The 24,947-nt window shown below is 33.0% G+C and overlaps 1 protein-coding gene across 3 annotated transcripts in view; it reads left to right on the top strand.

Moving 5' to 3' along the window:
- LOC126882894 (arrestin domain-containing protein 3-like) overlaps positions 1-14,553 on the top strand; it is a 42,265-nt gene extending 27,712 nt beyond the window's left edge. For all 3 annotated transcript variants that reach the window (XM_050647962.1, XM_050647963.1, XM_050647964.1), the window contains 3 exons: positions 6,901-7,228; positions 10,263-10,331; positions 12,607-14,553. In XM_050647962.1, coding sequence (XP_050503919.1) covers positions 6,901-7,228; positions 10,263-10,331; positions 12,607-12,644 — 435 coding nt within the window. In that variant the 3' untranslated portion in view covers positions 12,645-14,553. The remainder of the gene's footprint in view (positions 1-6,900; positions 7,229-10,262; positions 10,332-12,606) is intronic.
- The last annotated feature ends 10,394 nt before the right edge of the window (positions 14,554-24,947 follow it).

Below are 24,947 nucleotides of genomic sequence, written 5' to 3'. Positions count from 1 at the left end.
TAAATACAAAAATGCCCGTCACAGTTGTTCGGACGAGAATTTTAGTTACTAACAAATATAGGTCCAACATGGCAGTTTTTTCGTTTAAATTGCTACAGGTAAAAATAGGGATATTAAATATCTTATTTAGAGTATTTATCTTTTAGTAGATAAGCAAAGGTGTAAAATGGCAGTTTTTTAATTTTTGTCCGATCATTTGCTGCTTTTGCAACTTTTACGAAAATGAACTTAAAATGTTCATATTGCTTGAAAAGTGGAGTCAAATAGTTCGTATAATACACAAAAAATTCCAAGACGATTCGTCAATTAGTTTAAATTTTATTCAATTTGTTTATCCCAAAGAGTTTTTTGCAATCTTATTGCTCATAAAATAATAATGACTGCAATTCTGTGAAAATTACATGAAAGAAGAATACTTATATTTTCAACATATGTATTTAAAAAAATCATTAAAAAGTCATTTTTACCATTCCAAAAACATTTTACTAAAGGAGAGTTATTTTTGTCTAAATAATTTAAAAATATACAGTATGTCCCTGTAAGTTGTATCCATATGGAAAACTTTTTTATTATTAATTTTACGAAAAAAAGTTATTCTTTATAAAAAGTGCTGCATGGTCCAAAACCCAAGATTCAACCATCAGATATCAAATTTTATGAATGTTACACGAGGTATGTCAAAAAGTTTGAATTTCACTCAAGAGTAAAGTAGCTTTATTTTTCACAATATTGAAAATTGTTATGATGAAAAGTTGTTTGGAATTAAAAACTATATTCTAATATGCAGTTACACCCTTCAATTGAATTTTTTTTTTAATTATGGATAACTAACATTATTTTCAGTTATTTCAATTCTGATAACTCTTTTATTATTAATTTTGCGAGAAAAAAAGTGATTCGTAATAAAAAGTTCTGGATGGTCTAAAACCTAAAATACAACCATCTTATATCAAATTTTATCAATTTATACGAGGTATGTCAAAAAAGATAAATTTAGATCAAAAGTAAAGTACCTTTATAGTTCAGAATATTTCAATTAGAAGGATGTAATTACATACTGAAACATAGTTTTTAAGTCTAAATAACTTTTCATAACAACAATTTTAGATATTGTGAAAAATAAACGTATTTTACTCTTGAGCAAAATTCATATTTTTTGACATACCTCCAATAAAATTGATAAAATTTGACATAAGATGGTTGTATTTTAGGTTTTAGACCATGTAGAACTTTTTATTAGGAATCACTTTTTTTCGTAAAATTAATGAAAGAGTTATCTGAATTGAAATAACTGAAAATAATGTTAGTTATCCATAATTTTTCAAAAAAAAAATTTTTCAATTAGAAGAATGTAATTGCATACTAGAATATAGTTTTTAATTCCAATTTTGCTCAAGAGTAAAATACGTTTATTTTTCACAATATATAAAATTGTTATTATGAAAAGTTATTTAGAATTAAAAACTATGTTTCAGTATGTAATTACATCCTTCTGATTGAAATATTCTGAATTATAAAGGTACTTTACTTTTGATCTAAATTTATCTTTTTTTAATACCTCGTATAAATTGATAAAATTTGATATAAGATGGTTATATTTTAGGTTTTAGACCATCCAGAACTTTTTATTACGAATCACTTTTTTCGCAAAATTAATAATAAAAGAGTTATCAGAATTGAAATAACTGAAAATAATGTTAGTTATCCATAATTAAAAAAAAGAATCTGTGTGTACTTTGTACGCACGTAAGAAGATATTCTTCTATTATATAGGTAATTTCAACGAAGTAAATATAACAGGTTATTTGTATTTTATTTAAAAGTTAAACTAACTTTCTTATCTACCACTTTCAAAAAAATTTTAATAAAACAACCAAAAATAAAAAAAAAATATGAATCGCCCAGGACTCGAACCCGCGTCGTTCCAATCTCGGAGCTAACGCCCTACCAACTACTCTAGTGAGGTCGTTGCAATTGACATGTAAGTTTCGGATATAATTACACAACACGGCGACGAATAGTGTAAAAATGTTATGCCTACGGTACATTCCATGTCAGATCACTCAGGCAAAAAATTTTGGATCTCCGATTTGTCTGAAAATTGGTATATAGCTTCTGCGGGACGTAAAAATAAGATATTTAAGGTCAAAAAATCTTCTTCTTTTTTTTTTCTCAAAATGTTATTTTATACGATTTTACACTGAGTTGGTGTTTATTTAAACAAATTTGCATTTTCTGTCGTAAAGTATCAATGAAAAACAATATTTTAATAGAAAGGACTCCAAAATGTCATTATATGGCATTATAACAAGTTATTTTGAATCAAAACAAGTTTTTGATCAAATTTTATAGTGTAAAAAACGTTAAAATACCGTTTTTTACATTTTCCTCCATTACCAAAATACATCATCATAGATTTGGCTGAAAATTTGCTAACAGATAGCAAAAAGATAGGATTTTAACTGGTTAGAAGGATTTGAATTATATTACAATATCAAAAAAGTTACATGCAGTAATATCAGACTCAAAAGTATATATTACTCCAGTCGGGATAGCATTTGACCTTGAATGCTGAGCTGCCCAAAATTTTATTTTTCTGATCTTTAGGGGAGTCAATAGTAGCCTAAATTTAAAATCACGAATGAATTCCTCCGGTATGTTAGCCGTTATCTTGATTTTAAAGGAGAACCTGTTTGGCTCAATATCTCCGCCATTTTTAACTTTTCGACAAAAATGGTAGGAACTGAAATTGTTCCAAATAAATCGTATTTACAATTATTACAATTTATTTTTAACAATTTTTGTCGTAAGGTCGATATTTTCGAGTTAATTGTACTTACAGTAGACGCCTATATTTTTGACTATAATATTGCATGTAACTCTTTTGGTATTGTAATATAATTCAAATCCTTCCCACCGCTTAAAGTCATTTTGTCTATATGTGGACAAATTTTCAGCCAAATCGATTATAATGTATTTTGGGAATGGAGTAAAATGTAAAAAAAACGGTATTTTAACGTTTTCTACACAATAAAATTTAATAAAAAGCTTGTTTTGAATCAAAGTAACTTGTTATAATGCCGTATAATGACATTTTTGAGTCCCTTCTATTAAAATATTATATTTTTCATTGATACTTTACGATAGAAAATGCAAATTTGTATAAATAAACACCAAATCACTGTAAAATCGCATAAAATAACATTTTGAGAAAAAAAGAAGAAGAAGATTTTTGACCTTAAATATCTTATTTTTACGGCCCGCAGAACCTATATACCAATTTTCAAACAAATCGGAAGTCCAAAATTTTTTTTGCTCCAAAATTGAGTGATTTGAAATGGAATGACCCCTACATAATATTTTATTATTTTACTACAGAGAAACACAAATCCAAAAACACAAGAATTATAATAAATAATACATTTACTAAAAACACTAATATATTCTTTTAATGACTTATCTGCACGGATACAGATACATACATACCTATCTTGAAAGATTAGCAAGGAACTACATACTGTCTGTGTGCGCAGGCGCGCAGATTTATGTACAATTTTACCCTCAATCGAATCGCCGCTAAAGAAGAATATCTTCAAAAAATTCAATTAGAAGTGTGTAATTGCATATTAGAATATAGTTTTTAATCCCAAACAACTTTTCATAATAGCAATAATTTTCAATATTGTGAAAAATAAAGCTACTTTACTCTTGAGTGAAATTCAAGATTTTTGACATACCTACCTCGTATAATATTCCAAAAATTTCATATTTGATGGTTGAATCTTAGGTTTTGGACCATGCAGACCTTTTTATGAAGAATAACTTTTTTTCGTAAAATTAATAATAAAAACGTTTTCCATATGGATACAACTTACAGGGACATACACAATCAGTTACTCGTTTTACCTTAAGGTGTACGAGAATTACTCCCAGTGTTACCCCTAAGAGTTTACAATTAAATTTCGTGTAAAAATTTTCCCCAATTTTTTTGTTTCTTGCTAAATTTTTGCTTCCGTCCACGTTTTTCCTCTCTTCTTAAGTGTGTCTCCAATCACGTCATCCCATGTTTTCCTTGGTCTGCCTCTTCCAACTTTGTGTTGAATTCTTGCTTCCCATACTTGTTTGACTGGTCGGTTGTCATTCAATAATTTAAATAACTTTTTTAATATTGACTGTGGACTAAATCTACTTTGGGATTTAAAAAGCGGATATTTTTAAACGAATTAAAAAAAAAACTTTTTGCCTAGGTTAATTACAGTCAAAGTTAGCCACTTTTTTTTATTTAATTCACAGTTACTTCTATATACAGTAGAACCCCGATTATCCATCCTCAGGACCGGACGTGCCACGGATAATTGAGATGCACGGATAAAACATTTATTTCTTATATACAGGGTGTTTGGTAACGAATGAGCCATATCTTAACCATAAATTCCTGAAATTAAAATAATAGGTCGATTTAAGCTAACTTACCTTAGTACGAAAGTTGATAATAACCGAAATACAGGGTGTCAAAGTTAAAACTTTTATTTTATTTATTTTTGAATATTTCCTAACAGACATGGGATAATAACACAAAATTTGGTAAGTGGGAGTTTTTTGGGACGAGGAATAAAAATTCCCCACCAAAAATTATATATTACCCAGAGGGCGCCACATACGTCTTTCAGCGCTCATTTAATACGTTCAATTTTTGTATCCCTCACTCTACATAATTTTGGGATCAAAACTTTTATTGCCTATTATTTTTACTTAAAAAAGGTATACTACATTCGTCTCACTAAACTCAACCGTTTTCGAGATAATCCCATTTTAAATCTGCGATGCAAAATTCAATTTTTTGCATTTTATTGTAGTGTCTAGAAACCATTGGACATATCCTTGTCATACTTGGCAGCAAGTGTAGGTACTTTACTGTCCAATATCAAACATTAATTATTCATATACGATATTGAACAGTATACTTTTATCACCCCGTATATGACATGAACCAATTTGTTATTATATAGTTACATGTACGGGTCTCTAATTTAGTTCACGAATTGTAAACTGTAAACAATAATTCGGGCAACATTATTTAATTTGATGATCAAATATATTTCTTTGTTCTCAATATTTGTAAATATACTCAGCGCGTGGCTTGACACCAATACTAAGTGCCACCGCTGAGAAAGAATACACATTTAGAATCATTCTCAAGAATCAACTCAAGCTGTCAAGATGTAACTTCAAATAGAGTCTTCAACAGTCTTCAACTAAGCGCGTACCAGTAACCAGTCAGTGTTCAAAAGTTCTCCCGGGGTAAAAATACCCTAGTGTCGGTTCTATAAATAAATTCCTTTATCGCTATTGGTGTTTCCATCTGAACAACGTTCTCCACTGAGCCCCAGAGGGATTATACATTATACAGTACACCCTACTAAATTATGTTAAACAAACGTTTATTGCTGCTACCAGTGGCCTACAACGGCGACGGGGGAGAGTGAATTTGTGACAGTTCCCAAATTCTACAAATTTTTCGATTCTTCAATACTTTCTATCTAAATAATATACTCTTTGTATAATCCTAGGGCTCAGTGGAGGCTGTTATTCAGATAAGGTAAACACCAATAGCGATAAATGAATTTATTTATAGAACCGACACTAGGGTAATTACCCCGGGAGAACTTTGAATACTGACTTGTTACTGGTACGCGTTTAGTTGAAGACTCTATTTGAAGTTACATCTTGACAGCTTGAATTGATTCTTGAGAATGATTCTAAATTGTATTATTTCTTGTTGGCAACATGAATTGGGTCACGGGCCACACGACAACAAAGTTAATTAGTCAGCTAATTTTAATGTTCATTGCCAAAATATAGTTTATAAATTACGACAAATAAACAAATGAAATATCCCGCACATGTTTAAATATGATAACAAATTGGTTAATATGATGTACGGGGTGATAAAAATATACTGTTCAATATCGAATATGAATTCTGAATGTTTGATATTGGACACTCTTCATTCGTATCGATAAAATCATTGGTTTTTCAAAATTCTACAAATTTTTCGATTCTTCAATACTTTCTATGTAAATAATATACTCTTCATTCGTATCGATAAAGTCATTGGTTTTCGAGATGTTTGAAGTTCAAAACGAAGGGGCATAATACATTAATCAACATAACTGTACCGTTTCATTTTTAACTTCAAATAGCTCGAAAACTAATGACTTGATCGTTACGAATGAAGAGTATATTATTTACATAGAAAGTATTGGACAATCCAAAACTTATGCTGAAATAGCAGTTCCGTCAGTGACGTAGAATTTGGGAAGGGTCAACAATTCACTTTACCCTGTCTCTGTTCACTTTACGCCTCTGGTAGTAGACAGAAACGATTATTAACATAATTTAGTAGGGTCTACAGTACCTGCAATTTATGCCAAGTATGACACGGATATGTCAAATAGTTTTAAAGTAGTATTTTTTTATATAATTTATTCTTTATTTAAAACTTTAAGAACTATTATTTGTACCCGATACTGTAAAATTATTTGACATATTATCCTTATAAACACTATAGAAGTTTTCAGGGACTTTCAGAGCGTAATCTTTCATTCTGCGTTTAAATTTTTCAAAAGTTCTTATTAGTTTTCTCAGGATTCGAAAAAAAATGAATACATTTAAAACACATTTAAAATTTTGACAGGCGACATTTTAATCGTTTTGCATAAGTACTTTATTCCAAACTATCGTTAAGTTCCAAAACCGTTTTGTAACATTGCAAAAGGTATAAAACTATTCTTTAATCTAAAAAATATATATTATAAAAATGTACTACCGTTTGTTGAAATAATTGTGTTGGTGAATTATTTGATACCTATATGTATAATAAAAAATGTTAATTTTTAGATCATTGCCAAACTTCCGAACGTTCACAGTAATCTAGTCATCGAAACTTCCATAGAAGTAGGAAATATCGACATAAACCAGCAAGCACCCATCGGAGGCTTTGGTAGTCCTAATCCTACTTCATATCCAATCGGTCCTTCTTATCCAATTAATCAACCTCCACCAACGAACGGCGCCGGTTGGAACGGCGGTCCACAGTATCCTCCTGCGAGTCAATATCCTCCTGGCGCTTATCCTCCAGCTCCAACCCAACCATTCCCACAACCTCCTGGGGCTTATCCACCACAAGGTTATCCGTCTGGTGCCTATGGGGCCCCTTCTACAAAAGGTAAGATATAATGGCAGAGGATCCGATATAAGGTCGATTTGCACCGATCTGTTTAATGGATAAAAATTATTGGATATGTAATTTAGCATGTTAACAATTACAAAAAATAAGGGTTGCCCGATCTAATCTTGTTCTAACTATAAGTAATTAATAATTAAAAAATGACATTTTTTTTATGAATTAAAAAAAATCGACCCGGGCAGATGTGCCCATTTAGCCAGCAGTATTTCTTAAAATTAACGCCTAACTAAATCTACCATACAACAAGACCCAATCAAGGATAGGGAAGGGAAACTGAAGTTGATTCAAAAACAAACTGTCGTTAAAATATAAAGTTCTTTTTCTTCAGTGCTTTATCCGGCCCGGATGTTGGCGATCATCAAGGCTATCATTGTTTTGTTGACTGCTCTGCGAAACAGCTCCGCGGAGGTTATCCCAAACCATTGTCGGAGGTTTTTCAACCACGAGATACGACGGCGTCCCGGTCCTCTCCTGCCAAATACTTTGCCCTGCATGACGAGTTGAAGAACTCGATATTTTTCTTCGTTCCGCATCACGTGGCCAAGGAACTCAAGCTTACGTTGTTTTACTAAATTAAGCACTTCTTTTTCTTTTGTCATGCACTGTAGGACCTCAATGTTGGTGACATGGTCCACATAAGATATTTTTAGTATCCTCCTGTAGATCCACATCTCGAAGGCTTCAATCCGCTTTTCAGTGGCTTGCGTCAGTGTCCAGGCTTCAACTCCATACAGTAGCACCAGAAGAACGTAGCACCTCACTATCCGCATCTTTGTTCCGAAACTGAGATCACTGCAGCACAGCAAGGATCTCAGCTTGATAAATGTAGACCGTGCCATTTCAATTCTGGATCTAATCTCTTGAGCGTGGTCCCATTGTGAGTTGAGGGTAGTTCCGAGGTAAGTGAATCTGTCGACTCTCTGGATCTCTTCGCTATCTGCCATTAGTGTTCCGGGATCTAAATTTACACGGCTGACAACCATGAATTTAGTTTTCTTAATATTAAGGTTCACAGTTCACAGTTCTCACACGGTCTAGTAGGGCCTGTAGATCATTTAGGCTGGTTGCTAGTAATACAGTGTCATCGGCGTAGCGGATATTATTGATGTATTCACCGTTCACTCGGATTCCCATCTCTAGGTTTGTGAGGGCTTCAGTAAAATTTCCTCAGAGTATATATTGAAAAGAGTCGGCGAGAGCACACAGCCCTGCCTTACTCCTCGCATGATCTTCACTTGGTCGGTCAACTGGTCTTCGACCTTGACTTGAGCACGCTGGTTCCAGTATAAATTCATGATGATCCGAATGTCCTTCTCATCTAATCCTACTCTTTGTAGGGCGGTGACCATCTTCTGGTGCTGGCAACGGTCAAATGCCTTGGCGTAGTCAATAAAACAAGCATAGACATCACAACTAATATCGCGGCATCTCTGAAGCAGAACTTGTAAGGTGAAAAGTGCCCGTGTACCCATGGAATCGCGGAATCCAAATTGCATTTCACCGACATTTTCCTCGCATTTCTTGTAAATTCTGGCATGTATGATTTTAAGAAAAATATTAAGTGCATGACTCATAAGGCTGATAGTCCGGAAATCTTCGCACGTTTTCGCAGATCGTTTTTGTATTGTTACAAACGTTAACTCCTTCGTGCTTACTTCACTCATCACCTTAATAAGTTCGACGGGTATTTCGTCCGGACCTGTGGCTTTACCATGCTTAGACTGTTTTAAAGCCGCTTTCACCTAGCTTTCTAGTATTGACGGCCCTGTCATGCAGTTTATTGCCTCGGTAGTCCCAGAAGAGTTCTTCGATGTACATTTTCCAGGTCACCAGCTTCTCCTTAACTGTCGTCGCCAGGTTCCCGTCTTTGTTTATGAGGAGGTGTGTGTGTTTCTCCTCTTGTATTGACCAGTGGCTTCTCGAATCTTTCGGTGAATATTTATATGATCGTGTTTCACTTGGAGCTCCTCGATTAATTTACATTTTTCTTGCATCCATGTCTCCTTGACTCTTCGTATTTCTTTTTTAATTGTTTGGTTGATTTCTTGGTATTTCTTCGCGTCCCTGTTCTTCATTAATCTCCTTTGATCCATCATCTGCAGAATGTTATCAGTCATCCATTCTTTATTTTTTACTCTTGTTTTCTTTCCCAGATGTTGTTTTCCCGCATTCAGCACGACGTCTTTGATATAACTCCATTTTTGTTCTACACTATGTTCTTGTTTAGCGGTTTCTAGTTTTTCTCTCATTACATCTCTTACGTTCTGACGAACTACGGGGTCTTTTAGAGTGTCATAATCCGGGTTTTGTTTAGGTTTACTTTTGATGAGTTTCTTTAGTTTGAGTTCTACCTGACCCACTAATGGGTTGTGGTCCGATGAGACGTCTGCTCCTGGGTAGGTCTTCACCGAAGTCAAGCTGTTCTTGAACCTTTTGTTAATGAGAATAAAGTCTATCTGGTTTCTGATGATATTGTTGGCTGTATCTGCAGGTGATTTCCATGTGTAAAGTCGTCTCGGGGTAAGTCTAACCCACGTGTTAGCAATAGTAAAATCTTCTTCCCGGCAAAATTGGATAAATAAAAATATAAAGTAAATAAATAAAATATAATTAGAAAACAATAATTTCACATTATATTTAATCTCCAATATTGTGACAGACGTCAGTTACCATTTACAATCTCTCCAAATATAATAATGACGTCATATATAACCTCGTCACTAATTCTAGCCAATGAAATGCTCGCTGTAATAGCAATGGCATGTCAAAAAAATCTGATTAGTCCCTATATATTTTTTCAAATTTAGAATATGGAAACAAGGGGAAAATTACGTGCATTCCTTATTGTTTGACTTTTCCTATATGTAGTTTTTAAAATTATATTTCATAAAAATATATTTAATACTGTTTTAATTGTATACAAATGCCAACTATGTCGTTGTTCTGTCTCGATGTATTTTGTAACACTTATGAATCAAAAAGTATTAAATTTGATATCATAATTATATTTTAGAATACTCGGGAAAAGCACAAGAAGCATCTGGGTATCCTTCGGCACCTGCAGCTCCACCAACGGAACAACGTAAGTAAATATTAATTTTAGTTGCCTTTTTTCGTTGATAGTTTAGTATTATTCAGTTAATATTAGGAATACATTTAAAATACAGCAAAACAAGCATTTGATAGTTTTGCTAGATGAATATGCAGGGCTAGACTGTGGACAGCGATGAAGGAACTTGGCTTTCCAAAAAAATTAGTCAGTTTGATATGGGTGTGTATGGAACGGTTACGATGTAATATGAGAGTTGGACAACAATACTCGGAGACATTCGAAATAAACATTGGACTAAAACAGGGAGATGCACTTTCACCACAACTCTTCAACTTAGCTCTGGAACAATCTCTATCTATCTCTTCTCCTAGCTGACATCTTCATGGATCATATAGAATCCGTACATATCATGAAAAATCCTGAAATTCTCGATTGGTATCGATATGTTGACGATTGTTTGATCTTCATTTCAGGTAACTCGAACTCAGCTGATTTATTACTTTCTAAAATCAATCAAATTCACCACCCCAATATTAAGTCCACCATGGAACTAGAGTCATCCCAATAAATTAATTTTCTCGACCCCACTATCACCAGATTAAACAACCACGTCGATTTCAGTATCTATAGAAAACCGACACAGACCGATAATCATGTCATACCACTATCATCCAACCACCCCCTGTCACACAAATTTGCTCCCTTTCATAGTTACATACACCGTCTTGAAACCACCCCGTTATCACAATCCAACTACAAGAAAGAATTAAATATCCTTCGTCAAATAGCCTTCAATAACGGTTATGATATAAACATCATAAACAAGCTCATTCACAAGACAGCTTAGGGTCTTAAGACAAGATGCGTTCCCTGGGGATTTGACAACCAAACCAACTTTGCATCTTTACCTTTCCACCAAGATAGGCTACCTGGGGATATTGTAAATATTATAATAACTTAGGACAATCTCTATCTAACTCAAAAGATATTGTCAACTACATGAATCGTAGTGGTGTCTACAAATTACAATGCTCTGATTGTGATGCTACGTATATAGGAAGTACCTGTAGATCACTTGCTTCTCGCTCTCTTGAACACACCAAAAGAGAGAACTTTCTCCCAACATTTGAAACAAAAAAATCATACTCTGAATATCCCAGATGATGTCTCACTGCTTCACAATATCCCACAGAAAGACTTCTTAAAATTGGACCTGTACGAGGGCCTAGAAATAATCAAAGAAAAACAAGCCCTAACTGTGTTAACCGCCATGTTTCTTTCTATCGGGACTTTCAACCACTTCACCGACAATTTTTTTCTTAACACCTATTACAATATTGCATTCCACCCTTTTATTGCTTTCTTTCACATTCTCCATCCACTTATGCACTTATAATAGTAGGGGAGGAAAGTACGCTAAATGTGCAGTCACTCGAGCGTTATGGAGACCTATTGGGTTGTCAAGATTAGGTCCTAAAACCAAAAAAAGTTAAGTTTTCCATTTTAGTGGGGACTTTCCATTTTTTAATTTAATTTTCCATTTCCAACTATCGTTTTTTCCGATTATAGCGCCATCTATCCATAAATCGAAAAAATGTCTCGAATAAAAGTTACTTATTTTTACGTAAGGAATCCAAATCTGCAATAAAAAATGGGGGCTTCTATTTAAGATTTTAAAGTAACCCCCCACCCCACTTCCGTGGGGGTCGTGTTTGGTGCCATTCGATAAATTTTTCAAAAATATTGAATACGTGTATTTTTCAATTTTTCGATCTGATGTTGATTTCGCGAAATATCGCGGGGTTTGTATTTAAAGTTTTAAAGTCTCTGTGGGGGGTCGTGTTTGGTATCATTCGATAGATTTTTGAAAAATGTTGAGTACGTATTTTTTAGTTTTTCGATCTGACGTTTATTTCTCGAAATATTCGCGTTTTTCTTGTGAAACTTTGTGACTCACTTATTTACTTAAATCGTCAGATTTTTTAAATATGCACTACTTTGCATGTACTTAACTGACCTTATCTTAATCTGACAATTTCGAGTTTTTCTAAGGATAGATTTTTTATCAAATGTAATGAATTAATGGCGCGTTTTGAACTGGCTGCTATAATTTGAATTTTTTCTCGATTTTAGGGGCCAAACGAAATACAAAAACAACTTTTTTTTCTTTGATATACTTGATGATTTAGGAGTGCTTCTAGTAGCATTTAACGTGTCTTGGTTTGTTTATTTCTACTGCATCTTGATTGTCAATTTAGTATAGGTATCTGTTGCAATTCAATTTTAATTTGTTTAATTATTACAGTTCCTCCTTCCTACGATAGCATCAACCCACAAAAGTAAGATTTGAGCTGCCGAGACTATTGTGAAGACTCAGGTACACAAAATTGCCTTATATTTTAAGTTATTTTAAATGTTCGATGACTTACTCATAGGATTTAAGATGTAAAATTATTTGTTCAATATTTTTGTAATCGATATTAGTTTGTAGATTGTTTTTATTAAAAAAACTGAATGCTTATTTACAGATAACCGAACAAATTAAATACAAGATAGATTTCTGGTTGTATTTAGCAGCTAAGATGTAAAAAATCGACACCATTGCAACCACTTTGTTAGATTTATCTTACGCGAAGGTGCATTTACGCTTTGATAACCAAAATCAAATTAGTTATTGAATCTGGTCTTTAATCTTTAAAATTTTAATTTACTTCGCGTCTTTTTGCAAAATCTGGGACCTTCTTCATTTTAATGATGTTAAAACCATCTCCCCCTGGAAATACCAGCATATTTTTTAAACTTTTAGACAATACTTGTCTTCATTGTTTTAGATCATTCAGTAAAATACGCATTTAACTCATTCTTCGAGAATATTGTGTGACGTGTAGCTCTTTTAAGACGACAGACTCAGTAAAACACTGGTTACAAACAAAGTAAATATATTTAGGATATTTATATATAGTTCAAAATAAATAAAATATAATTCTATCTTCTGCAAAGGAAAAATAACATTATACTTATTATTGTCATCAAAACATAATAACAATATTAGAATGATACAATACACAACACAATATATACAATAGCGATCACACTACACGGAATCAAACAGCGACACACAGTCGCTCATGCATCGTCTCCAGATCGGAGAAGGCCACTAACGCTCACTGCGGATACAGTTCCGGCGAAACCCCTCTTGAATACAGAGCGCGTCCACCTCGGCAAAGTTCCAATTCAATCCATTGCATCTCTGCCGTTTGAGTTCTTCCTGGTTCAGTACGCCAAGAAGAACTGATTTTATGATTCTCCTCGCTCGTCTTAAATACACTCTCGTCTTAAATATTGTTATTCGTTTTAATTCTTGTACCTTTTTCTTTTATGCATATATTGACGCGTTTATTTCTTGTGCTGTTTGCCTAAATGTCCATTTTTCTGTTGGGTTAAGTTAACGCTATTAATAAATAGCTAGTTATCTTCTTCTTCTTTGAGTACCATACCAAATTTATGGTATGGTACTTAAAGTGTGTAGCTCCCATGACAATTTGCCAATATTGTTCCCGATCTTACGCGGCATGTAACAATTATTCATCTGCTGATAAGCCAGTCCATTGGCAAAGTTTTCGGAGCCATAAATATTTCTTCCTGCCAATTCCTTTTTTTTTCCCTTGGATCTTTCTGTTGAGTATTAACTATTATATTATCCAGTATCTGCTACCTCTCATTATATGCCCCTAGATAGAAGCCAGGATGTTTTAGACTGTTGTAGTCACATTCGAGCATAATATATAAGTTGCATAATGGATCCAGACAGCCTCAGTCCACTAAATGGGGCAAGTTTATTGACGAAAATACGTAATTGTTTGTTTGGAAAAAACATCAAATTTTATAGCGTCTTCTTGAAGTAACTTTCGAATTGTTGTAAGTTTTTGATAACTGTTATCTGTAAAAAGGATTCAATGTTTTGTCCCTTATTTTAAGTAAAAAAGAATTGTTGATGTTGCGAATATTTTTAAGCGAATGTTTATTTATATTAGTTATTGTATTGACAAAAGCATTTAAAAAAAATAATCTTAAATTACCACTTTACGTTTCTTTAAACTTGTGTGTTCGCGCAATTATGGAATACTGTAGTTTCAGCTCAATATTTTTTATATATCTTAAATTATATACATACTGTAGTAAAATATTTACATTGTGTTTTTGTATTATCCTCAAAGTATTACGTTTGTTTAATAATAAAGACTTAATCTAATGTAGTGTTTTATTAAACCTATGTTTAAAATACTATTAGACGAGGGCGCATCTGTAAAAATATTAGTACATTTGGACGTGAGAGGTGACTCAATTTTTTTGCAGAAATTGCTTGAAAATAACTCAAATAATAATATTTGAGTTATCCTCCCTCTCAAAAAGGTCCGGAACATTGTTTAAATAAGCAAATCGTTTTTTAATTATAACTTTAAAAGTATTCATTTCCGAGAAAAGTTGTACTGACATAAAGTTGCGTAATTAAATTTCTTACAATATAGAATTAGTTAAAAATTTTAAAAATAGTCACCCTTGTTGCAAAATAGTAATAATTGCGAAAAACCATACAAAAACAAGTATTCGCATTTTACGTTTTTCAACCATTTATGCTACACTTAGGACCTTCATATTTTACCCAGAAAAACTTTATGATACAGTAAAACAATACTGTAAATTTCATTAAGATCGGTTTAATAGATTTTGCAAAATAAATTTTGCAATCCAGCTTTCGCAAAAAAAATTAATTATTTTAAAATATAGGACTGAAAATAAAGCAGATAGCAAGTTGAATTTTTTTTGCGTATAGAAGTGTACTGTACCTTTCATCTGCAATTTGCAAAATTAAAATCGATTAACTACCACGGCGTCAGGAATTTTTTTTAATAAACATTAATTATTGGTGCTACGCGCAGGACAGCGGATAGTTTGCTCTGTTTGGGCTTTCCAATGACCTCAGATAATGATTGATACATTTTAATTTTTATTACATTTCGATATAAATAAATAAATTTGTTTATTGCAAAATAAAAACACATACTCTATCCTTTAAAATAAGACTCTTTTTTTAGCAAAAACTTTCTTTGTTTATAACGAGCGATCCACAATTATTGGGATCAAAGCTAGCCGTGCAAAAAATTACGTATGTCTTGTTTTAAGCTGAATTTATATCATTGGTTTATCAATTAATTTTGATTAACATTATAAAACATAAAAAATCAGTCAAAACCTTTAACACAGAACTTTAATCAAAAATAAAAAGAATTAACAAAATTATAAATAACAATAATAAATAAAATCAAGCAAGATGCTGTGTATGTTCACCACCAATATCTCTACATAACCTAACTTTTCTTGTTAAGTTGACGTACACTGCAAAGTTGACGTAAATAGGAAAGTATACCTGAATTAAGAATAGACATGCACTGTATAGCTATCTCTGTCGTTCAGAGCCACCTATGGTGACAATAATTTTGGATCACACGTTATATTTTAACTTAGAGAATAAAAGTTTATTATTTTTAAACATATGCAATTGTTTAAACAATATTTCACAAACAATAATAAAATTAGTTTGAATTTTGTGGAATTAAAATATTAAAATACAACAAAATATAGAGTAACAAAATAATATATTAGATAAAGATTGGAAGAAATTTTGGTGGAAATCAACTTGTGTGAATCGAACACCGCTGTCCTGCGCGTAGCACCAAAAATTAATGTTTATTTAAAAAATTTCCTGACGCCGTGGTAATTAATCGATTTTAATTTTGCAAATTGCAAATGAAAGGTACAGTACACTTCTATAAGCAAAAAAAAATGCAACTTGCTGTCTGCTTTATTTTCAGTCCTGCAACATTTTAAAAAAATGAATTTTTTTTGCTAAAGCTGGATTGCAAAATCTATTAAACCGATCTTAATGAAATTTACAGTGTTGTTTTACTATATCATAGTTTTTCTGGGTAAAATATGAAGGTCCTAAGTGTAGCATAAATGGTTGAAAAACGTAAAAGGCAATTACTTGATTTTATTTGGTTTTTTTCGCAATGATTGCTATTTTGCAACAAGGGTGACTATTTTTTAAATTTTTAACCAATTCTATATTGTAGGAAATTTAATTAATCAACTTTTATGTCAGTACAACTTTTCTCAGAAATTAATAGTTTTAAAGTTATAATCAAAAAACCAATAAAAAATTAGAATTTTTCCTTCATATTTTGGCATTTTGATTATTTAAACAATGTTCCGGACCATTTTGAGTGGGAGGATAACTCAAATATTATTATTTGAGTTATTTTCAAGCAATTTCTTCAAAAAAATTTGAGTCACCTCTCAACATCTATCTCAAAACAGATGCGCCCTGGACTATGGTAATATTCTTCAGATGCAAATCCACTAATAGTCGAAGCAATAAAGCACTGAACCTCTGAAAAAAAAGGACAAGACGGATCTTAATAATTCTTTTTGCATTCGATTTGTGAATGCACTAGGAAGCTTCGTGACCCGGAGGCATGATATAATATTGAAAAACTGCATACAAAAAAATTCAGAACTCGTCAATTATCGGCGGAAATGAGTTCAATTTTATTACTCGGGGGTTTTTAGGGTCGCTGAAAACGAATATGACGTCAAAAGTGATCTCCAGGGTACCTCGTCTTATCAAAAATCATTACTCGGATTTTTTGGGGTCTCTGACGACGAATATGACATCGGAAGTGATCTCCGCTGTACCTGGTGCCCAGAGTACCTACTGTTTACCTCGTCTTGTGGAGTTTCGGCAAAAAAATTAGTCAAAAATAGTTACTCGGGGGTTTTTGGGTCGCTCACGACGAATATGACATCGGAAGTGATCTACAGAGTACCAGGTACCCAGGGTACCTACTATTTATCTCGTTTTCGGGAGTTTTCGGCAAATTCATTAAAAAATTAGCCAAAAATCATTACTCGGGGGGTTTTTAGGTCGCTGACGACGAATATGACATTGGAAGTACTCTACGGAGTACTTGGTACCTAGGGTACCTACTGTGTACCACATCTTGTGGAGTTTTTGGCAAATTCATTAAAACATTAGTCAAAATTCACTACTCATGGGTTTTTGGGGTCTCTGACGACGAATATGACATCGGAAGTGATCTCCATAGAGAATACCAAAAGACGCAAATTCACATGAAAAAGAAGTCTAAAACACAAACTTCATCAAGTGAGAGTTCTGGCACTTATACTTCGGAATCAGAAGACAGCGGCTAAGAAGTTGAATTGGCAATAAATCAGTTTCATAAAAAAAGGAAACTTTCCTTATGAATTCTGAAAAAAATGATTTTAATGGTTCATAACAAAGAGAATAACAATCTTCGAGAAGAAAAAAGTAATATTGAAGAAATAAAAACTTGCCAGGGCAAAACTTTGGACACATCGTTTACGGATATGCTCGAGACTCCGGCAAAAATTGAGAAAAAAGTACACAAAATAGAAAGAAGGCAATAAATAGCAGAGCTATAGTGAAAAAAATGTATTTTCTACCACTAGCACAGGTTCACGAATAGATATAAATAATAAAGGCACGAAACAAACTCTACCGGGTTCTTTGGTAAAGAAAAACAAAAAATCAGAAGACGTAGCGAAATGGTTTTGCAAAATTTGCGACAAAGCTGAAATAAAAGACATGCGACTATGCTTTATATGTGTACAGTACGTTCATGAAGAATGTGTAGGGCTGACAAAATTCGATAAGGAATCCTTTACCTGTCCTGATTGTACTGGACCCCACAATAATGTTCCTTAATTTTAAGTTATTTTAGTTAAAAATTCTTTATTTTGACATTTTAGTTTTTACAAAAAGGGTTGTTTAATATCTTTTTTGGTTAAATGTTTTTTATAATGTCAATAAATATAAGATTTTGTAAGTATATGATGTAATTTAATATTTATTTCCACATCTTTTAGTGTTTTAGGTATGCGCATATTAGCTTCACTCGACTGGGCATATTACTTTCAAGGGTTGGCAATATGCCCAGATTGAGGGGTGTAAAAAAAAAGTTCGATATGAAAAAAAATAATTGCAAAACAATAAAAAAAACTAGCGATATTCAAACACCTAAACATTGGTATAGTTAAAAATATATGAAAAATATATTTTTGTAGCAATAAATACAAAATTCCCTTAACATGGGCATATTGTATTCAGTTACCTTAGTAGGTACTATAATACCTTACATTTTAATAATCCAGACTTAAACTTAATAATTTTAATAAAAATCAAAAATGCTTAAAAATCAAAAATAAAAAAGTTATGCGATAATATAACTGTTGCCCTGCCCAAAACGGACGCCTATGACCGGGACTAGAAATTTGCAATCGACGGAATCGATTAATCTCTGGAAGATAAATATGTGTACCAATTTTCGTTTTTCTATATAGAAGCGTTCTGGAGATATTTAAGAAAAACTAATTACCAGAGATAAATAAATAGAAAAAATAGCTTCAGAACAACATTAATTTCCAGACGCCTTCTTCAAATAGCTCTATGCTCCTTTAGGAAGCATTTTCGGACTAGATGAATTTCGTTAAATTGTCTTAAAATTATCTGAGGAATCTCCTGTCTTCGTTTGTCGGTAGAGTTTCTGGACACCCTGTATATGAAGAATTTCACTGCATTAAAATTCCCTATTGATTAATTTTCGGCCGTGCATATTGTTGAACAAGGGATTTAATGTAGGGTTGTATTTAAACCCTCCTTCGTCAATTTGTCTCGTTTCAGGACATCCATGTATTCAACGTGGTAGTCGACTGATTACCTCTCGACAGTTTTGCAACTAGCAACTGGATTATATACTTATTGGCAAACGGAAACGAACAAAAACTATTTGCAGTATGCAAATTGTCGGATAAAAGCCTTTTTGTCACCGATTTGCATTCGACTATTTTATTTGTATGATTAGCATTTAAAATTTTCGAATGCTTTTAATAGTATTAACTAGGTTGATTCATTCACTCATGATGATGGAACATGTCTGTCAAACTAACGAACGACATTAACTTCTAAGTGTGTTGTTGTTGTGAATATTTTGTTTTATTGTCGAAGTAGATTTGAAAGCTGTCCTATAAAAAATTTGGCAATTTTCTACAACACGTACACTACGTACAGGGTGCGGTATTAGTGTGAGGAAGTTAAAGTATTCATTTGTCGTAAGAGCTACGGTAATGCTTTTTAAATGCACTAATTTTTTTGTTTATTTTAATAAGTTACAGGGGTGAAAAAAAAGGAAAAAATTTAGTGGGATTTTTAATTTCAAGTATTTTATTCAAAAGAAACATTTTGTTTATTCTAAGAGATTTTCGGCCCACGGTAATAATGTAATGTTTCACTATCGTTTAAATTTTTTAAAAATATGTATTAGTTTTCTCAGGATTCGAAAAAAATGAATGCATTTAAAAAGCACTGGTCGCAAATTTTGCGCCTACGCTGTTAGTAAGGTGAAAGTTGGGGAATAGATAGGACCGTACTCTAAAAATGTTTTTGAATGCACAGGCCACCTATTTTAACAAGGTGGAACAAACTTATATTAGAACAATTATTTAATTGTAGAGATTTATCAGCAAATGTATTCATATTCAAACGATTTTTAATATTGTTCGTCCGCTATAACTTTTCCCATGCGCCACGATTCATTTTCAAACAAATTAAGTCAAAACATAAAGTGAAACGAACGTCGATGTGTATATACATTTTGTATACTGTATACTATACAGGGTGTTTCATTAATAATTGTCCATATAGTAACTGGAGAAATCTTAGCACAAAATACGAAGATTTAACCTAAAACACTTAAATAAAATGTGGTTCCTTACTGAGTTAGAGGGTGTTTTATCTAAAAATTTAAAAATTATTTTTGCTCAGCATTTTAAAACTATTCGACGTATCGTTTTCATATTTGGCAGGAAGTATAGATACTGTACAATCTACTAAATTGTGATAAACAAACGTTTCTAGCTACTACCAGAGGCGTACGACAGGGGATAGTGAATGGTTGACCCTTCTCAAATTCTACGCCACTGGAGGAATTACTATTTTAGTTCCATTTTTAGATTCTCCAATACTTTGTACGTAACTAATATACTCTTCATTGGTAACGATAAAGTTATTAGTTTTCGAGATATTTGAAGTTAAATATGAAACGGCACAGTTATTTTAATTAATTTATGATATGATTCATATGATTAAAATTTAAAAATTATTTGTACCCAGTACTTTAAAACTACTTGGCGTGTCCTTATCATACTTGACAGAAAGTGTAGGCACTGTACACCCTACTAAATTAAGATAAATAAACGTTTCTAGCTACTACCAGAGGCGTACGACAGGGGATAGTGGCTGGTTGACCCTTCCCAAATTCTACGCAACTGATGAAATTGCTATTTTAGTGTAATTTTTTGATTTTCCAATACTTTTTATGTAAATAATATACTCTTCATTCGTAACGATAAAATGATTAGTTTTCGAGATATTTGAAATCAAAAATGAAACGACACAATACATTAATCAAAATAACCGTGTCGTTTCATTTTTAGCTTTAAAGATCTCGAAAACTAATGACTATCGATACGAATGAAGAGTATATTATTTTCATAGAAAGTATTGGAGAATCCAAAAATTGAACTAAAATAGCAATTCCGCCAGTGGCGTAGAATTTGGAAAGGTTCAACCATTCACTTTCCCCCGTCGTACGCCTCTGGTAATAGCCAGAAACGTTTGTTTAACGTAATTTAGTAGTTTGTACAATACCTATACTTTCTGCCAAGTATGAAAAAGATACGTCGAGTAGTTTTAAAATGCTGAGCAAAATTTTTTTTTTAATTTTTAGATAAAACACCCTGTAACTCAGTAAAAAACCACATTTTATTTAAGTGTTTTAGGTTAAATCTTCGTATTTTGTGCTAAGGTTTCTCCAGTTACTGTATGGACAATTATTAATGAAGCACCCTGTATACTACACACATCGGCGTACGTTTCACTTTATGTTTTGACTTAATTTGTTTGAAAATGAATCGTGGCGCATGGGAAAAGTTATAGCGGACGAACAATATAGTCCACTATTGCCCAAAATTATTAACATATCGAAATATTTATTTTTGGTATACAGGGTTAGTCGAAACTTTTCAATGAAAAGGCGCCATCGAGATTTATTTTGCGCTAAGGCCTTCACCTCATTGCAGGACCCTTGACCTCTTATCTCATCCATGATGGATCTTCTCCAAGTTTGTGCTGGATGACTTCTTTTTCTTTTCCCCTGGGGATTCCACTCTAAATTCATTTTACAGATTCCCAACCGTAAACAAACGCACATGGAAGCTAAACAGGGTCGTACTGAAATTAATATTGGATGAGATATAAAAATACCTAGTAGTTAAGATTGTTGGTATGTAAAATATATGGTGTGTAAAAATATACATTATTCTACCTAATTGGCTATGAATTTAACACTAAACTTTCATCGCTTTTTTAGCGATGAAAAACAATCGCTTTTTAATAGTTTTTCGTTGTTTTATGTAGACATAATATGTCATTCCCATATACCTACCTAAACACATTGAAAAACACACATAATTTCCAACTCTTATTTTAGCACTTGAAAAAATATACGCAGCGAACGTGTTAAGGCGTTTAAATCCATAACAATATGGTGGCTCCATGGTTATACCCCATTCCCACGGCCGGATTTACCACTAGGCCGACAAGGCACTGGCCTAGGGCGCGGAACGGGCGGATTTTGTTCGCAGGGTAGAGCGGGCAATTGAATAAAGAAAAACTTCCTAAACTAACAAATTTTTTTTCTAAAGTAAAAAAGAGAGCAAAAGAGAAGGACGAGGCCGGCCGAGTGTTTTATCAGCTAAACTAGTGGTTGAAAATGTAGATAGAGCAATAGCAGTAAGTGAAGAGGACAAAAACGAGCAAGCTACGAAAACGAAAACACTGTATGTATTTAGATGATGATGCGAAGTGTAACGTAGTTGATGATTATGATGTTGGTGATAATGTCGGTTCTGATAACAACGACTATTCTTTGGCGGCATTTAAATTTGAATGTGACCTTGCAAACGGGAGTATACCTGAAGGGTTCCGTGATTATGTGGCTCAAAACGGTGCATCACAAAACCGGCAACCAACTTACACATCATCAAAGATCAAAGTGGCACTATCCATCAGATAAAAAAGACAGGTATGTAACTGATAAGCTATTTTCTCGTAAACTTAAAAATAATGTAGAAATAATAAATTGAAATTGGATGTCATTTTTTCAGAGAAAAGGGTCTGTGTTTTGTGTACCGTGCATATTGTTCAGTTGCCCTGCTAACGCAAATGCATTTACAACCGGTTTTAATGATTGGAAAAATGCTTCACAAAGAGTGGTAGGTAGACTACGAAAATTCTCCTTATCATAAGTCACACCAGAGAACATTAAAATTGAGAGGTCAAATAAAAGGACATGTTAGTTCAAGTCTTGCTGATCAGTTAAATAAGGAAACTGAATACTGGAGGAATGTTCTTAAGCGTGTTGTTGCCAAAGATCTTATACACATAGATTTGGCCAACTCCGAAAAATAGCGTAAGGGCGAAGTCCCATGTATCCGATATCCGACATACGAAAATCGTCTCTTTTCGTAGTAGCTAGTTTAGCAGCTGTCACATGGTTACGATTATCGGATACGAAAATCCGTATAAACTGTCAACTGCCCATGGTCAAATGTCAATTTTTTGTTTATTGTTTGACATTTGTTATTTGTTTGGTTTGGTTAGTATTGCAATATTGTTCTAATTTGTAATTGTTATTATGCATGATACTGTAAATATTATTTATTATATTATTTATAGTATCATGTTATTATGGATAACGTTGAAGAAACAATGGAGGAGATGCAAGAAACTATGGAAGAGTTGAAATATTTATCAACATCATTTAGCTCCATTTCCTGCAATAAATTATTAAAAGCCCCTGACTTTCTTTGTTTAAATATTTCACGAACCCAATATCTTCTATATTGGGTTTTATTAACTTTACGAACATAACGTCTTCGATTCAAATCCATGTTTCAATAAATTGAATGCACAGAAATAAAATGAGGTTACGTTACAATTACAAAACTTTATCCGATGTCGGATGCGTAGTTAAAACTTTCGGATGAAATTCGGCGCGAAAATATTCTGATTCGATTCTGACCAATGAGAATACATTCGGATCAACGTATCGTCGGAAATCGGATACATGGGACGTCGCCCTAACGCGGAGCAGTTCGGGTCGGTGGTCTATCTATCTCTCTCTACTGGCGCTTAGCTTTCTCTCTCTAGCATGTGATGGCTGCCGCCTCTGTGTAACTGTCGTTCGATTACTCCCACCTCTTGGTAGATACGCTCACACTCGCACGACAGACAAAGATAGCTAGACTACCGTACTTGATATCGACGTTACATCCCGATGCATTGTTTAGCATATCCCTAGCCAGATCTATTCTAGACATATCTCTGGTTGTTGCCGCTGTAAAATTTCTATCCACAAAAGGATTAGCTTTTCGAGGTAGCCATGAACATTTAGGACTGTTTGATCAAGGCAACTTTTTAGGCTTGATACAATTTTTATCCGACTTTGACCACTTTCTTGCAGAGCATTAAATTTGAAAGTTTATGGCGATGGACTCTCTGTGTATTATTTGAAGTTATATGATCACTGTTAACTATTATTATTAAAACCTTAGAAAACATTAATTACGGTAATTTTGCATTTATTATTTTCAATCCTTAGCAAACTTCTGTTTTATATCCATAGAATATTGTTAATAATGCAAAGAACACTAGGGTATGGGTATAGGTTTTTATTAAAATAATCAGCAGCAAAAACCAAAAGTTGGTTGGTTATGAGAAGATTGGGGGGAGGGGATCAAGGCGTGGGGCGCCAGAAATATTAATGCCTAGTCGGGTTCAACATGTAAATCCGGCCCTGTCCATTCCACAAATGTACTACCCTCTTGGATTATCGAAACAACGAATATTTCACTGTGCAAAATATGAAGAACGCAAGTAAATTGCAAATTATATTGTTGTTTATTGGAGTAATTATTAGAGCAAAATACTTTCGTACTTCTTATGTTGCACACTAAAATATTCGTTGTCGCGATAATCCAAAACAGTCGTATGTTCGTGGAATACACCATACCCACTGGCTCTCATTGTCCCCATCTCCCCTACTACAAATAAAAATAAATTTGTGGTGTTATGTAAGTCGCCTAACTTGTGGCAAATAAAAATAAAATGTGCGCTCTTGCACAGAATTAAACAGTAATTAATTGTAAAACTGAAATCTACAATTCAATTTTATCAATATCTATTATTCTTTAAATTATTTCTAGCAGCTTTTAGATTTCTTATTCATGTTAAAAAGAAATATTGAAAATTGAATAAGCATCTATTACAGATTGTCCTGTTATGCTGTTTCTCATATTAAGTTTCAAAAATATAGCAATATCTCCCAGAAAATATTTGTAATATTTATGAACAATTTAATTATTTAAAATTTCAATTAATTTAATATTATCCCCACCTGTACCAATCGCTGTCACTGTCAGCTGTCA

Source organism: Diabrotica virgifera, chromosome 4, assembly GCF_917563875.1.
Source record: "Diabrotica virgifera virgifera chromosome 4, PGI_DIABVI_V3a".
NCBI lineage: Eukaryota > Metazoa > Arthropoda > Insecta > Coleoptera > Chrysomelidae > Diabrotica > Diabrotica virgifera.
The sequence above is the reverse complement of the archived record's forward strand: the minus strand, read 5'-3'. Positions and strand labels throughout refer to the sequence as shown.